Source organism: Onychostoma macrolepis, chromosome 03, assembly GCF_012432095.1.
Source record: "Onychostoma macrolepis isolate SWU-2019 chromosome 03, ASM1243209v1, whole genome shotgun sequence".
Classification (NCBI taxonomy): Eukaryota; Metazoa; Chordata; class Actinopteri; order Cypriniformes; family Cyprinidae; genus Onychostoma; species Onychostoma macrolepis.
Window position 1 is genome coordinate 36,795,431 of NC_081157.1, and position 17,134 is coordinate 36,812,564.

Below are 17,134 nucleotides of genomic sequence, written 5' to 3' on the forward strand. Positions count from 1 at the left end.
TATTAAATAAGTCAATAATTGAGCTATCCAGAAACTACAACTCCCATAAGCTTTAAAGAGGCCGAGTTTACGATTACCCCTCCCTTTGTGAAAACCCCTCCTGTTTGTCGCTCTGCTAAAGATGGCGCCAGTGAAAATCTGAGGCGATTGCGCTTTGTAGCGCGTAGGAAATTTGACGTGAGTAAGATGAAAAGTTAACGAAGCCTTCTCACTCTTCATCGAAACATCAAAATACACCCAAATAGAGTACTCTCAGGCAGCACTGTCAAGGATTTAATTTTTTGTGGCCTACCTCCCATTGTAGGCCGTAATGAAATATATCGCATTGGTTAAAATACTTCATTTCCCAGAAGTCATTGCTCTGGGCTTGCTTTGATTGATGAACATGGTAGTTGTAGTTTTTCGAATGCTTGTTTCTCTGTAAATGGAATGTATCAATCATAGGAGAACTTTGTAGTAATTCCTGTGTTCTTTTATTTATTTATTTTTCGTTTTTTATTTCTTGGTGGAATAAGTGTTTGTTGCTAAGTTATTTAAAGCCACTGAAATATTGTTGCACCCTACTTTATTAGGAAGATAAAATAATTAAGTTACAAAACAGGGGGTGGTGGTGGGGAGGTGCTTCTGGACTCCTGGTTCATCATGTCTACACCTCCAGAACAAGGAGTTAAACGACATTCGAAAGGTTTGAACAGCACCTCAGAGGCATTCGCCACTCTCCCAGAGTCCTCTCTGACCTGGTGTTTGGCTCAGCTGTCCAAAACACGCACATTAGCAGACAGTCACAGCAGTGGACTGACAGGAGCAGAAAATAAGATCGTCACTGGAGGTGACAAAGCCAGGGATGCAGACAAGAGACTGAAAGCTGGTCAGTGGAGGGCATTGGTGGCCATTCGGACGCAGCACATTAAAGGAGGTGGTAGCAGGATAGCCCGCTACCAATCACGAGGAGGACTTCCTCCTCTGCTGGATCTCCTCAGGCGACCAGAAAGCTCCAGGAAGTTTTTGGACCTGGCACTTAGCATCCTGGCCAACTGCTGCACTGAAAAACAGACAAGACTAGAAGTAAGAAAGATGCTGCTCTAATGTATAGCTTGCGTTTATTACATACATGCAGCTTTCATTTTTTGTATGTGATTAATGCTTTTTTTATTGTTGTTATTCTCATAGGTAAGAAAGCTTGATGGCATATCTGTTGTTGGTAAGTCACTCGAGGCTTCCTAAAGATCAGTTCATTTTTTATACCCTGTTCATACTGACATCTGACATGGTTGTCAAGGTCATTTTTATTTATATAGCACCTTAAAAAATATATATGCTGACCAAGGTGCTTCACAATAACACAATACAAAAAATACAGAGATTAGAAAATTAAATCAACAACCATAAAACTAAAAAAAAATTCAAGACTAAAAATTTAACTCCCTAAGACTAACATATCTAAAATTATGAATAGGCCTGAGAAAAGAAATCCATTTTCATAGATGATTTAAATGCAGATAAAGAGGAGGATAACCTAACAGATTGAGGTAGTGAATTCCACAGCTAATACAGAAAAAAAAAATGCTCTGTCACCTTTAGATTTCAAGCAGGACAATGGGACGGTTAATAGTTTGTCAGAGGATGATCTAAGAGATCTTTGGGGGAATATGGACGAATAAGGTCTGAGATGTAAACAGGAACCAGATTGTGCAAGACTTTTAATACAAAAGTCAAAACCTTGTTATCAATTCTGAATTCAACTGGTAGCCAATGTAGAAGTGCTAAAATAGGGGTGATGTTCTCACTCTTTTTCTTTCCCTTTAAGAAGCGAGCTGCAGCATTTTGAACCAGCTGCAAATGTGAAAGGGAAAACTGGTTGACACCAGCATATAAAGCTTTGCAATAATCAAGCCTTGTTGAAATGAAGGCTTGAATGACTGTATCTAGATAAATAAAAAAAATTAAAAATAGAAAAGATTTCTGTTTCCATAAAGTTGGAAAAAAGCTGGCTCTGACAACAGAGTATATTTGCTTGTCGAATTTTAACTCCTATTCAAAAACAATATCCAGGTTCTTTAAATGAGTGTGGATATTTGCTTGCAGATAGAGTTCAGGCCGTCTACCAAATAGGAGGAGCCAAATAGAATGACTTCAGACTTGTTTTCATTTAGCTACAGCTAAATTATCAGCCATCCAACTTTTTATGTCATTTACACAAGCTAGCAAATCAGATAAGGACTTTGACCCAGGTTTTATTGATAGGTACAACTGGGTAAATGTGATATGGAATCTTGTGAAACTCAAAAATGTAACAAAGAGAGAGCATGTATAAGGCAAATAAAATCGGGCCAATATGGAGCCCTGTGGCACCCCACCCAATAAGCAGGTGATGAATAAAACTGACCTATCTCCACAGAGAACCTCCTCCCAGTAAAATAGGACTCAAACCACTCTAAGGCTGAATCACAGATACCAACCTCGGTTTTTAGCCTATTTAAAAGAATGCAGTGATCCACTGTATCAAACGCCGCAGTTAAATCCAACAATACCAAAACTGCACAATTTCCAGAATCCGCAAATACAAGGTTGATTCAGTGCTACATTTAGATCTAAAACCAGACTGAAAAGGATCCAATTTATTATTCCCAATTAAGTAAGGGGAAAACTGATTTAAAACCGCTTTCTCCAATACTTTTGATAAGACTGGCAATTTCATAATGGGTCTTGAATGGTTAAGACCAGATGGATCCAGATTTTTTGTTTTCAACATTTTTAAAATATATGTTTATACTCCGTAACATGAACTTCTTAAAGTCATTACAGAATTGACTATTCTTATTATTTTGGGAATATTGCAGTCATTATTATAAATTATTTATCAGAGCATGTCTTTATTATTTATCCATCATAAGTCATAAATTCATGTGCCCTAGTAATCTTTAATCAAAATAAGTTCCCTCCCCCTTGCAATGACAATTGCTTTTCTGAGGATCCCCAGCAACCTATCACTCACATGAGATCACATCAAAAAATAAAGTCTTTAAATTTAGTTTTTTCATTGACATCTATGGTTTCATGAAGAACCTTTAACGTCCATGGAAACATTTAATTGCGCAAATGGTTCTTCATAGAAGAAAAGTTTCTTTAGAGTATTTAAATCTTACACTAAGCAAAAATGGTTCTTTTGAAAACTTTTCAGATTTTCTGTCAGATTTTGTATCACTACAAAAAATGCTACTTATTTGCATAAATAGTCATGATCATAAATGGTTATGATTTTTCATTTTTGTAGTGGATGTCCTCAAGAGGAATGTCTCTGTGGAGACGGTGCAAAATCGAGCATCACGTGCTTTGGGAAATCTCGCGATGGATCCAGAGGGTTCTGCTGAGGTCCACTCTGCAGGTTTGTCCCAGAGTTTCATATGTTTAAAGTAATATTATTATAATAATAATTATGTTTCTCCTCCATTATATACAGTCACAGGCTGTAAAGTGCTCTGAGCCTTAAAATCATTTTATTTCTGTCTCTCTCACTCAGGTGGTGTTCCACTTCTCCTGATCTGCTTGTCTCTCTCTCCACCTCCATCCTCTCCTTCTTCACTGACTCCAGCCCCCGAACTCTGTGCTCCTAAGGTGGAATGTGTCCAGTCTGCTGCTCGGGCACTTGTCTACCTTTCTGACACGCCTGCCAACCGGCTTCTGCTGCTTTCACAAGGCGCTCTTCCATCTCTCGCGTTGTTCATTGCTCCAGAGTACCCTTTAGGTCTGCAACGGGCGACCCTTCGTGCCATTCATGAGCTCACCAGAGGCTGCAGTGCAGAGTGTGCCAGGGAGATGTCCAGGTCCGGGGCATTGACTCAGCTGGGGGTCCTCGTCTCAGGAGAAGGTGGTCGGCCTTTGGAAGAGCTAGCTTTGAAGACTCTGGCTAACTTGTGCTCTCAAGGCTGCCTGAGGCCGCTGGTCGGTTCTTTGGGAGTCATTCAGAAGTTCGCAGAGGAAGTGAAGAAGGATCCTCTGAAGTCGGGTGTGTTCTTCAAGGCCCTGTGCCTCTGCTGCAGAGAGGCTGTGAACAGGGCTAAAGTAAAGGAGAGCGGGGGACTGGAGGTGTTGATCAGCTTTTTATCTGCCCATCAAAACCATCCGCTCACGCGTTTCGCCGTTCTAGCTTGTGTGGACTTTGTCTACGATGAATCTGCTCTTGAACAGCTGCAGGAGCTCGGGCTGGTGCCGCTGCTGATCAAGCGGTTGGTTGAGCTTGCTCGCGGAGAAGAACCGACTGCAGGAAAGATGGACACCAACCTGTCCTTTAGTTCTCCATGCTCTGAACTGATGACCTCATGTTTTGACTCGTTTGACTTCTCAGCCCTTGAAGGGAACAAGAGGGAGGATGTGAGCAAAGACCAGACGTCAGGATCTTCCAGCTTCCTCAGCCTTAGGTCAGCTATTCATAGTCTTACCAAAAGCAGAACATGAAAAAATCCTGTACATATTTTCACACTTGGCAGTCTAACAGAGCACTGATCAGTAATATGAGATGCAGGGTTAAATTATACACTTTTTTTTTTTCTTTAGAGTTCTTGTTTTGCTTTTAAATTTTAAGTCAGTTTTTCATGTTATCATTAAGTAGGCAATTTTACGATCTAATTTTAGCCAACAAAATGTTAAATGTTTTCATTGATTAGAAAATTAAACCAAACATTCAAAAATCTAAACAAGTTTGAAGTTTTAAAACTGTCCTTGCTGTGAAAGCCTGACATTAATTTGACATTATTTTTTTATATTATAGTATGTCTTCTTCTAAAAACATTGTTAGTGCATCAATATCTTGCTGTTATTGATTTCTTGCCACACATTAACAAAATGTTTTAATTTAAAACAATTAGGCCTAGTCATCGTCATGACCCTTCATTAATTGCCTTTTTCTCAGTCATTTCATTTAAAAGATGACCAAAATCTGAGAGTACGTTTTGGAAGTATGAACATGCCAATCATAATTTAATTGTGATCCGTTTCAATTTGATGTGTAAACCACATTGATCTACATGTTTTATGGAAAAATTGCTTGTATGTTGCTCAGTTTTGTCTGTGTGCCTCCTCCAGGTCTTGGCTGGTTTCTGAGGGTCTGATCTCATCTGAGGGTGAGCTGACTGAATCCCCATGTGGAAGTGAAGTCTTTGGTAGCAGCCCTCAATCCTCCATCTCATCGTCACCTTGCTCTGAGATCTCACAAAGCTCAACATTGCGTCCGCCCCACTTTTCTCCCTCCACCCGCTCCAAACTCATCCGGCTCTCCTCTTCCTCCTCCTTCTCCTCCATTCCAATATCACCTCGAAATGTACCAGGTTCGCCTTCCTCTTCACAGCCCTCCTGTGCCTCTTCCCCTCAATCTGAGCAGCCACCTTCAGTGACAAAACCTGCCTCATCTCCCCTCCAAATCTCCTCTCCTCCCAGAAAGAGGCTCCGTGCCTCTTCATCCTCCTCTACATCCTCCTCTCGCTGTAGTGTGGTCATGCTGGACAGCCCCCCGGTGCTGTCAAAAACCCCAGTCTACCATCATCCTTATCACCCTGAGGCCTGGGCCCCAGAATCCCCCATTCTTCTGCTCTTGTCGCGCTTCTCCCACGCCTCAGACCCCAGCACAGCGCTCATCAACACAAACCGTTTTCTCGGGGCTGTTGTACTACCTCACCCAGCACCATGACCCCAGCGGGCGATGCTTTCGGATGCTTGGGCGCCTCAGCTGCAACCCAAACTGCTTCCAGGCTTTGGTCAGAACTGGAGCCGTGGCTCTGATCAAACAGAGACTGTGTGTGAGAGGAGAGGAGATCAGGGGATGCAAAGGAGTAACAGACAGACAATCAGAGAAAGTCAAAGGCAAAATCACACAACTAGGTTTGTGAGTTTATTAATATACGATATTGAAGCATATTATATTTAAGACTGCTGTTTATTCAAAGCTAAAATGTTTCTGGCTCCTCAGGTTTGGGTCTGCTCAGTAATCTGAAGGTTCAGAGCGAGTCTGGATTTGGCACTGGAGTTCTTACACATATCATGCTGTCAGGCTCTGAATCTGACAAGCTGTACTGTGTCCTTTCTCTGCCTCTGATTAACAGGTATGATTAATTGACTTTCAGGGTTTATTTCTAATGCTTTTATAGCATAATATATGTGGGTCAATGACAAACGAGAGTGTTAGCGATTTTAAACCATGGGTCAAGTTCATAGGAAAGTAAACTATATGTTGTTTTTGTAGTTCTTTGGCCAAACCAATTAAACTTACAGATTTTCTTTTGAAGCAAAAAGTGTCTGAAAATCAGACAACAAGATAGAGGTACTTTTTATTCTGTACCTAACAGCTTTAATAAGCAAAAGAAGTGCAAATGGGTGGGTGCTAAAGTGTACATTTGGTGTGATTTTGCTGGTTTTGTTTATTAGATTGGTGGAGATTTCTTTGCTGAATCATAGTCGTACCACCATGAATTCTGCTGTTGAGCAGAATTTAAAAAAAAAGTTGTAATAATGTGGGCTGATGGCAACAAAAGCTACACCATTGATTAACAACCTTGTTGCTTAGAGTATGTCTGTCATTAAAAACTTGCCTTGCCTTGCCTAGGATTTTTACTTGTGACTGTTGCACTCTAGTAATTCATGGATATCAAGTTTTTTGGGAGCTGCATCAACCTTAACTGAGCTTGACTTGTCATAAAAAGGCAAAATTGAGCCATCCCCCAAAAATACTTAAGTGAATTTTAATATTTTAGAACTGTGTTTTTAATGTCTTTTTTCAATAAATTAATAGAACAAAAAAATGAATGTCACTCTTGACCCATGTAGTTGATTTGACCACCACCTTTGTTTTTTTCCTCTGCAGCAACAGAGTTCTTTTGAAGAAGCTGCTTTTGGATAGTGGAGGGCTGGCAGCAGCTCTTGACCTGATTGGCTGTCACAGAAATGATGATGATGATGATGATGATGATGGACAATCTGACAAATGTTGGGCATTTCTTGCTGGCTGGTTGCATCCTCTTGAACAACCGTCCTCTTTGAGATTTAAATCCCTGTACATCTCTCTTCTGATTGGCTGCCTCTCCAGTCTGCTGTCAAGTTCCAAGGAGGACAGAAAGAATTGTAGCGCAGATTGCCAGACCAGAACAGAGACAACCCAAGTTCTGGATAACAAATCCCAACCGCAACAAAACCAGTCATGTCCCTACTTAAAGGCAACTCATGACCTAAATTTCCTCCTCGATGATGGAACCCTTCTACTAGCCAATCACGAGGCTGTCACTGGGGAAGAGGGAGCCAAAGATGTTGGGTCTGAGTATTTTAGAGCCCTCTTGATGGGAGGATTTGGGGAGGCCCAGAAAGCTAAAGGTGAGGCCATCCGGATCAAGGACGTAAACAGTGGGATGCTTTTACCAGTTCTTCACTACTTACATGGCTGTCGTTTGACTGACGGAAACAAAGACCAGATGTCAAGGCAAGAAACAAATTGTCTTGTTTTGTCCTCTCTAGCCTCTCATGGGCTGCTTAGACCACCGGACGAGGTTGAATCCTGCTTGGCAGAGGAGAAGGAATTCCAGAAAACCCCACTGGCTGAAGTGATGATTGGGGCTTGTAGGTTTTTAGTACCTGGTTTACAACGGTCAGCTGAGGACCTAAGTGTGGACCTTCTCCACTCTGTAATAAGGAGTCTGACCAAACATTGCTGTTTGAAAGATAGAATGGATGCAGGGTCAGTCTGCAAGGGTCCTGAAGGATCACCACTGTTGACTAAAACTGAAGTGTCAAAGTGTTCCAAACAACATTCTAAATCCTCTCAGAGTTCCAAACAGGTTCCATCATCATCTTCTGACACTGAGGCAGCTTGGCTGAGGTCTCTGCTGCCACAAGTGTACTGGTTCTCACAGCGCTACTCTTACCTGCGACTGGGTCAGGCCTGTCTGTCCATACTGCTGCGGCCTCAGGGGCTCCATCCTGCACCCCTTCACCCCTCCCTCTCCACTGACTGCTTCCTGCGTTTGGCGCAAGAGGCGGACTGCGCCGAAGGTCTGAGAAAGGACATCTTAAACCTCATCAAAACAGCCCTCAGCTAAAGGGCAAACAGTAGTGGATAGTGAAATGAATGTAATGAATTGTTGGTGTAAACAAATTTAATAGCTGCTTTAATGCACACAGAATACACAGAAAGGGAATGGGAAATACTGGATTTTTGGGATGTTTTGATGTGTCAAGATTTTCATTCAACTTCAGTTAGGCAAAAATATTTTGAAAAATACTTTAGCACATTCTAATTCCTACTATTTTCATGTGCACGTTTTTTTTCCCCAAGATGTGTTTGTATATGGAGTAGAATGACCAACTGTACATACGTATTTTTTTTTTTTTTTTTTTTAACTTCATTTATTCATCTTATTTTGTAAAAAAGGGTTTGATGCTGATTCCATGGTAATCACAGTGCATCCAGATGTTGTACATGATTTTGTACAGTATGTTATGTGAATAATATGCCAAGGAGAGAGAGCCGTTTATGTTAGCTATATTTTTCTTTTTGTATATGCCACTTTATTCATTTATAGAAGTCTGGATTATCTGATGTATGTTGGAGTGCCATCTTTTTTTATATATATATATTATATATATGAGAAATTGAATCATGGAAATGGCCAAATGTTGGTGGAAGGCAGAGGATGGTTCTCAATAAATGAGCTCTGCATTAATGTTGTCTACATGGTTTTCTTCTAGAATTTGTGCCTCATTTGGATTGAGCAATTTCTTTTTTTTTCTTTTTTGGTCTCATTTCAGTCCTGGACTTTTTATTTGGCAAATGGCAAATTTAGTCAATTCTAAATAGAATTAAGTAAATACTTAAAATAGTCTTAACCATGTATTGTTTGGGACCTTTCTTAATCAGTCACACACACAAAATTAATGTGAAAACTGTTTATTTCTGTTAAAATGTTAGAAGCTTGTCCATCAGTATTGTCTGGCATCTAAGGGGACGGACAGTTGAGACAGCAGGGGGCGTCCTGCTCAGTGGTGAGGTCCCTCGTAACCAGTGGGCAGAGCATTCGTATGAGAGTTGTGGAAGAGGGAGTGATTCCCATCACCCCATGGCCATGGCTGTGAAAGAAAGACAAAGCTGTTTGAAAATGATTCATGTCATGTCCAATGTTGTTAGGATGTTTTACAAAGTGAAGGCATCAAACTTTTCTTCTATGCCTGTAGAGGAATCAGAGAGAAGTCCACATTATGCATACTTTGACTGAAAAACCCAAGAATCTGGCACCTTGGTTCGAATACGGAGGTGTGGGTATGGCACAAACTCAGGTTGATCATGAGAATGGGCCTGCATCTTCATGTAAACGTTTGCCATGCAGACACTCACACCGGGCAGGGCTAATACGAAGGACAGGATCTTCCAGGTCTTTGCTGTATATGATTCAAATCATTAGTACATCTATTATTAGAATCATTGATTATTGCATAAATGTTTTTAAATGATCTGATTTGTGTCAGTATTTCTTTCTTACTGTGTGAATATCTAAATAACCTGAAAATCATTTAATATTTTTGACATTCTTGATTTTTGAGACATGTGAAGTCATTAATTCACTAAACTATTTGCTTACAATATAAACCCGAGGTAATAAAGTAATATTTTATAATGGTTTATGAGAACTTGCCTATCCATACTGGATAACATCTACTTATTTTACCCTGTTTCATCTAGCCCACCCTAAAAAAAACCCCATCTCAAACCTCCTCCTTCATGGCTCCCTTGTGATGCAGCAGCAAGAGCCCGGCGGGCCACCATAGCAGTGGGAGACATCGCCATCTCTGAAGCACAGACAGTAAGCAACAATGAAGATTATTATCACTTTTATACTTAGAGCAGATTATAAGTCTGTAATATTTGTCTTGTGTTCACCAAAGCTGCATTTATTTGATTACAAATAAATGAATATTTGTAATATTGTCAAATATTATTACAATGTAATAATACAAAATGTAACCTATTCCTGTAATGGCAAAGCTGAATTTTCAGCACCATTACTCCAGTCTTCGGTGTCACATGATGTTCAGAAATCATTCTAATATTCTGATTTGTTGCTTAAGAAACAGTTATTGTCAATGTCGAAAACAGTTGTGCTGCTTAATATTTTTTGTAGAAACCATGATACATTTTTTCAGGACTCTTTGATGAATAGAAAGAACAACATTGATGTGAAATAGAAATCATCTGTAACATTATAAATGTCTTTACTGTCACTTTTTATCAATTTAATGCATCCTTCAATGAATAATACTATTCATTTCTAAAACAGTCAAAATATATCAACTGAAAAGTAATAAAGATTCTTTTATGCAAGAGAAATTGTCCAAAAGTCAAATGTAACAACTTTCTACTTGTTCACAAACCCGTGAAATGTCAGCTGTGTAAGTCTCAGTGTTATTTGTCAACACAAACTTAAATAGTGCCTTCATCAAACCGTGAAACAACAGCAAGAGTCAAGGTGACAACTGAAGCATGGCAGAAAGAGAAGTCATGCACCTATCTGCACATTTACTGTGGGTTTGAACAGTAGTTAAAGTAAAGGTGATGCAAAGTTTGAGGTCAGATAATGACCAATCCTGACGTGTATCTCCATTATATCCATGCAAACTTTGCATGGCCTTCTTATACAGTTAGAGGAGAAGGATTCTGTTGATTGTTAAATGTTACATAAATGTTCTGCTATACGTCTGTGTAAATAAAAGTAATAAGTATTTTTAAACAGTTTAGCCAGGCTGTGGCCTGTTGTGTATCTCGTCCCTTTAATAAAAAGTTCTGTCCTTCGATGCAGAATGCTATTTGAACTCTTAAACCCCCTTGAAACTATGCACATGTAGCATTAATAGAAAAACTGTCATACATTTAGATGAGATTATTTTGATTTGATGAATAAAGCTCATGTCCCATGCACAAGGACAAACAAGCTCCGTCATGGGTTGTGTGTTGCATTACTGCTGTTAAAGAATGAAATACTCCTCCATTGCTCTTAATATTTTACGCCTACAGTTCAAAACAGCTAAAATCATACATCTAATGCAAAGGACACTTACATACTCTGCTTCCAAAGAGGGTGGTCAGGTGTTTTCGTTCTTTGTTTCTCAGTTATCAGCCACTTTCTCTTTCTACACCTCTGTCTGTTTGTCCTTTGGTCTGTCCTGGCCTAAACCGTGAGACTCCTCCCCACTAAAATCTGTCTGTCTGCCAAGAATCATGAAGTTTATATTTGGTCAAGTGCATGGGCAGATCTGTAATGAAGAGATAGGGGGAGCAATGAATAGCTATACTTACAAAAATCAAACTGGCTTGAAAATGTCAGAAAATGTCAGCTCAAAGATAAGAAATGTAAAAAAGACAAATGCTCTTAATGAAGTAGTTAATGTAGCTGTTCAGTCGAGAGTTAACAGTTATAGGAGTTATACACACGGCTTGGGTTTCTGTGTTTGTGTGTACGTGACTAAGTGACCGTAAGTGACCTTATGTCACCTCACCTTTGCAGTTTTTCTCTTGTTGTTTTTATATGTTCAGTACTACACTTCTCTTTCGACAAACGCTTCAGTTCCGTAGCTCTGGCGAATTCCTCTACTACAGTAACTGTTTGGCTCATGAATATTTTGTGTGATTGTATGTTGGTAAGCGGCCATAAAAACATTCGTTGTTTAATATTACTATTCATAAGTAGCCTAATAGAATTGCTAATTCGAATTCAAGAATCGAATGTTTGGTTTAAACGGTCGTTTAAGAAACAACGTGGAAAACCTTTCTAGTTATTTATCAAGCACGATTTTGTAAAAGTAGCATGTTTAGAATTTAAATGTAAATATTTAATACAAAAACGCCATGACTGTAAATTCGTTCTAATTTTATTTCAGACTATTTAGCTATTTATTTACATTGTATAGGCCTATTCATATTAATTAGTGGTTTCCCTTCTGTTCCCTTCCCTTTTGTTCTGTTGTTCATTGATTAGAAATAAGTAATTCTAATCATTTTTATGAAGTGCTCAATGTCGAACTAAGAGTTTGTATGTAGTATAAACTTACATGTCACAAGGTGGCGCTGTGAGTTTTGCATTGCTTGCAGCTGCATTACAACGATGAGAAATATCTCAAATGTTGTAGGCCTAACTGTTAAAAGTGTTACCTTTAAGTAGCTAATTAGTATTGTTAACTAATTAAATCTTCATTAATCTGTATGTAGTATTACATATTATCATACACAATCTTTCTATAAACCTTAAGCTACTTCTATAATATGGATATTAGTGCACTAAGTGTTTGTCTTTGGCCAAACTGTATTATAAGGCATTTTGTTGTTTAGAATGTTCTTTATATTAGTCATATGGCTGACATTTGCTACAATTTCCCTACCGATAGATAAAAAAGAATAAATAAATTTAAAAAAGCTTGTTTATTGGTCTGGCTTTTTTAGTAAGTTAGTGGTGCCAGTTTGAAATCCTTCTGCCATCTTAATAATAAGTTATTCCTTCATGAGCATGCCTGTACCTTAACAAAAATCATAATCAGAGAGGCCATTGTTTAAATTTATGATTTCTCCCACTTGAATAAACTTTAGCCTCACGGTTTGTAAAGTGAAGTCAAATGTAAGTATGTTTTGTCCATAAGTGTGTGTGCACGTTGACTGTGTCTTCTTTTGTTATTTCAGGGCTGTTCCATGAACCATGAAATGATGTTCTGTGTATATTTTCAATGAGTTTGCATGCATTCGCCCACCATAAACCAAGAATAGCCTTTGAAAATTTCCTAATGTTGACTCTTCAACTTAAACGCATGTTGTTTGAACAACAGCAGTAACCTTTAGAAATATTCCATGGCATACAAATGTTGCTTTTGAATAGAGGCACTGACTAAAAGATAAATTGGCCAGCTAAATCACTAACTAGCAATCAATATACTGTATGGTTGCTTTGTGATGAAAACTGTGTGTGAACTTTTTTAGAATGACAGTCATTTAATATTTTGGTCTGTTCATACCAGGAACAACAACTATAAAGATAACATTTTAAAATGTATTCTAGTTCTATGAGAATAGGGTTCACACCACACTTACAGGTGCTGGTCATATAATTAGAATATCATCAAAAAGTTGATTTATTTCACTAATTCCATTCAAAAAGTGAAACTTGTATATTATATTCTTTCATTACACACAGACTGATATACTGTATTTCAAATGTTTATTTCTTTTAATTTTGATGATTATAGCTTACAGCTCATGAAAGTCAAAAATCAGTATCTCAAAATATTAGAATATTTACATTTGAGTTTGAATAAATGACCATCCCTACAGTATAAATTCCGGGTATCTCTTGTTCTTTGAAACCTCAATAATGGGGAAGACTGCTGACTTGGCAATGATCCAGAAGACGAACATTGACGCCCTCCACAAAGAGGGTAAGTCACAGAAGGTCATTACTGAAAGGTGTGGCTGTTTACAGAGTGCTGTATCAAAGCATATTAAATGCAAAGTTGACTGGAAGGAAGAATTTGGGTAGGAAAAGGTGCACAAACAACAGGGATGACCGCAAGCTTGAGAATACAGTCAAGCAAAGCTGATTCAAACACTTGGGAGAGCTTCACAAGGAGAGAACTGAAGCTGGAGTCAGTGCATCAAGAGTCATCACGCTCAGACGTCTTCAGGAAAAGGGCTACCAAGCCACTTCTGAAGTGGAGACAACATCAGAAGCATCTTACATTTACATTTATGCATTTACGAGACGCTTTTATCCAATTCAAGTTACAGTTTTTTTATTATTATTTTTTTATTTTATCAGCTCTTGCTTTCCCTGCGAACCCATGATCTTGGCGTTGCTAGCGCCATGCTCTACTATTTGAGCTACAGGAAAGCTACCTTACCTGGGCTGTGGAGAAAAAGAACTGGACTGTTGCTCAGTGGTCCAAAGTCCTCTTTTCAGATGAAAGTAAATTTTACATTTCATTTGGAAATCAAGGTCCCAGAGTCTGAAGGAAGAGTGGAGGCACAGAATCCATGTTGCTTGAAGTCCAGTGTGAAGTTTCCACAGTCAGTGATGATTTGGGCTGCCATGTCATCTGCTGGTGTTGGTCCACTGTGTTTTCTGAAGTCCACAGTCAACGCAGCCATCTACCAGGAAATTTTAGAGCACTTCATGCTTCCTTCTGTTGACAAGCTTTATGGAGATGCTGATTTCATTTTCCAGCAGGACTTGGCACCTGCCCACACTGCCAAAGGTACCAAAAGCTGGTTCAATGACCATAGTGTTACTGTGCTTGATTGGCCAGCAAACTCGCCTGACCTGAACCCCATAGAGAATCTGTGGGGTATTGTCAAGAGGAAGATGAGAGACACCAGACCCAACAATGCAGAAGAGCTGAAGGCCACTATCAGAGCAACCTGGGCTCTCATAACACCTGAGCAGTGCCACAGACTGATCGACTCCATGCCACGCCGCATTGCTGCAGTAATTCAGGCAAAAGGAGCCCCAACTAAGTATTGAGTGCTGTACATGCTCATACTTTTCATGTTCATACTTTTCAGTTGGCCAAGATTTCTAAAAATCCTTTCTTTGTATTGGTCTTAAGTAATATTCTAATATTTTGAGATACTGATTTTTGACTTTCATGAGCTGTAAGCTCTAATCATCAAAATTAAAAGAAATAAACATTTGAAATATATCAGTCTGTGTGTAATGAATGAATATAATATACAAGTTTCACTTTTTGAATGAAATAATTTATTTTGAATAAAATAAATCAACTTTTTGATGATATTCTAATTATATGACCAGCACCTGTATATACTTTATATATATAGCGATAACAAAGAGGAACAAAATCAGTAACACTTTACAATACAGGTGCACAAATATGCATTAAATAATGCTTAACTAATGCACAGATATCAATGTATAACTCATGATGAACTAAACCATTTATTAATGATTACTGCATCAGCAACTAATGAACATTCGATATGATTCAAAGATTAAGTAATCAATAAATTGTTATTAGTTAAATGTGTCATAATGTATTAATTACCTAATAAATTATTTTATTAAGTAATGAAGTAAATTCATGTTAATTACCACATTGGGTCGAAGGCATGCCTTTAAGCTTCCAGTTGTCTGCTTTAATTAATTATTAGCTAATGATTTGCAAAGGTATCATTATGTTATGACTTTACTTGTTGAGGCACAGAACTATTAACTAATTGTTAAGTAATATGTCACTGTGGCTATAGATTTTGAATTGGTTAGTTAGTCATGTGCCTCAAGTAAAGTCACACCATAATGATATCCGTGCAAATCATTAGCTAATGATTAATTAAAGCAGACAGCTGGAAGTTGAAATGCATGCTTGAACCCATTGTGGTAATTAAGACATGAATTTACACTATTAGTTAATATAATATGTCATTAGGGAATTAATACTTTATGACACACTTAACTAATAACAATTTATTGATTACTTAATCTATGAATCATATAGAATGTTCATTTGTTGCTGATGCAGTAATTGTTAATAAATGGTTTAGTTCTTTGTGAGTTATATATTTGTTAAGCATGAATTAATGCATATTTGTGTCACTATATTGTAAAGTGTTACTGCAAAATCTTTATCACTTTTATTTTTTCAGCTGAAAAAAAAACAGTCAATCAGAATCCATCGGTGTGGACACTAACATTATAGTAATTGTTCTTGGTGTGAGTAGGCCCTAACTCCACACCATCACACAATATAATTTTGCTTATTATAAGCATGATTTGCAGTTCTGTTGTCTGCAAACGGAAATGTTCAAACTCTTTAAATGGTTTATGACTGGCTGTCAATATTTTTATTGTTATCAGCTGTAAAAAAATAATTCTGAAAGGAATTTCAATGATATCGTGCCATTATCAATATAGTTGTGGTGTGGAATCAGATTTTTTTTTTTTGTGTGTATGTGCACAAATAAGTGTGAAAAGCATATGCATATTTTTTTCACACTCATTGCAACGTATGTGCAGCCTAAATGTGTGAATCTCATTCTACAGAGTCGTCTGAACATCGCTGTCTGCGCAACTTCCATTTCCATGTTTGCAATACAAACAGACAGTAGTGCCAGGCATGAAGTCATCCTACAGCCCAGGCTGGGAAAGGCTAGCCGGGCATCGAGGATGTTCGTCTGGTTTGATGTTTTTGTGGGCAGAATCGCCGTCTTGCTGCATTTACACAGGCACAATCACCAAAGCAGATATGCACAATCACCAAAGCAGATAGACAAGTCAGAAGTATCAGCACAAGCTCTGGATTCTAGCCCGAATTTTACAAGCTTGTATGGAGAATGACTTTTCTTTCTCTCGTGTTCTTGGGGTTAATCTAGCATACACCTGTTTCTGTAAACTTGGCATGCTATTTAGTCTCAGGAGACATGTAGACTCAACACAGTTGAATATGTGTATAAATAGAGTAGTAAAGATTTCTTTGGTTTTGACTGGATCCACAGTAAAAACTACAGAAATCTTTAACCATGAAACTGGTCAGAAACATGACACTATATCATCACTGGCACAGCCACCCTCTGAGGAGGCCCGTGGCCAGTGTTTTCAGGGGGGATGGATGTAACTAATATCGGCACTGGAAGGAATTTACGAGACTCTTTTTCGCCGCCATCTTCCTCTTTCCGATATTTTCACAGCCACTGTGTTTTTTACCTACTGGTCATGCATGTGCCTTAATTCCAGTCTGTTTGGCTGCACATGCTGTGATAAAGGAACTCAACATTGTTATGTGGTCAGAGGTTTTAAGGTGGGATGGAGGATTCCTGTGTGAAATGGGCACTGTCGTATGTCCGTCTGGCAGGCAGATCGGCAGAGGAAAAGAAACGGATCAAAATAGAGAATGTCAAAAAAGGCAAGGCATTGCAGAGATGTTGGGACGGGATCGGAAAGTTCAGGTGCTGAGATACAGAAGACAAGGCAGCGATTTGTTCGAACCATTTCATGTTGTGCTTTTTTTTTTTTTTTAAGGAATTACTTTTATTTAGAAAGGATGCATTAAATTAATCAAAAGTGACAGTAAAGGCATTTATAATGTTACAAAAGATTCCACAAAAATATTT

The 17,134-nt window shown here is 38.5% G+C and overlaps 2 protein-coding genes across 3 annotated transcripts; one reads left to right on the forward strand and one right to left on the reverse strand.

The window, feature by feature from the left end:
- Window positions 1-119: 119 nt before the first annotated feature.
- armc5 (armadillo repeat containing 5) lies at window positions 120-8,668 on the forward strand. Its single transcript, XM_058768514.1, is given in 8 exon segments — window positions 120-1,065; window positions 1,171-1,201; window positions 3,275-3,385; window positions 3,521-4,418; window positions 5,083-5,638; window positions 5,640-5,874; window positions 5,963-6,095; window positions 6,854-8,668. Coding segments are annotated over 8 exon segments (3,612 nt in total). The 5' UTR covers window positions 120-642; the 3' UTR covers window positions 8,079-8,668.
- A 242-nt stretch (window positions 8,669-8,910) lies between these two features.
- On the reverse strand, window positions 8,911-11,246 carry LOC131535963 (cytochrome c oxidase subunit 6A, mitochondrial). 2 transcript variants are annotated; one of them, XM_058768525.1, is made up of 4 exons: window positions 11,089-11,246; window positions 9,745-9,822; window positions 9,272-9,414; window positions 8,911-9,105 (listed from the first exon to the last, which is right to left on the reverse strand). In XM_058768525.1, exons 2-4 carry the CDS (start codon window positions 9,818-9,820, stop codon window positions 9,016-9,018), a joined length of 309 nt encoding a protein of 102 aa, XP_058624508.1. In that variant the 5' UTR covers window positions 9,821-9,822; window positions 11,089-11,246; the 3' UTR covers window positions 8,911-9,015. The 2 variants fall into 2 exon arrangements, with proteins under 2 accessions (XP_058624508.1, XP_058624509.1); XM_058768526.1 differs by having other exon boundaries at window positions 11,093-11,223.
- Window positions 11,247-17,134: the final 5,888 nt, after the last annotated feature.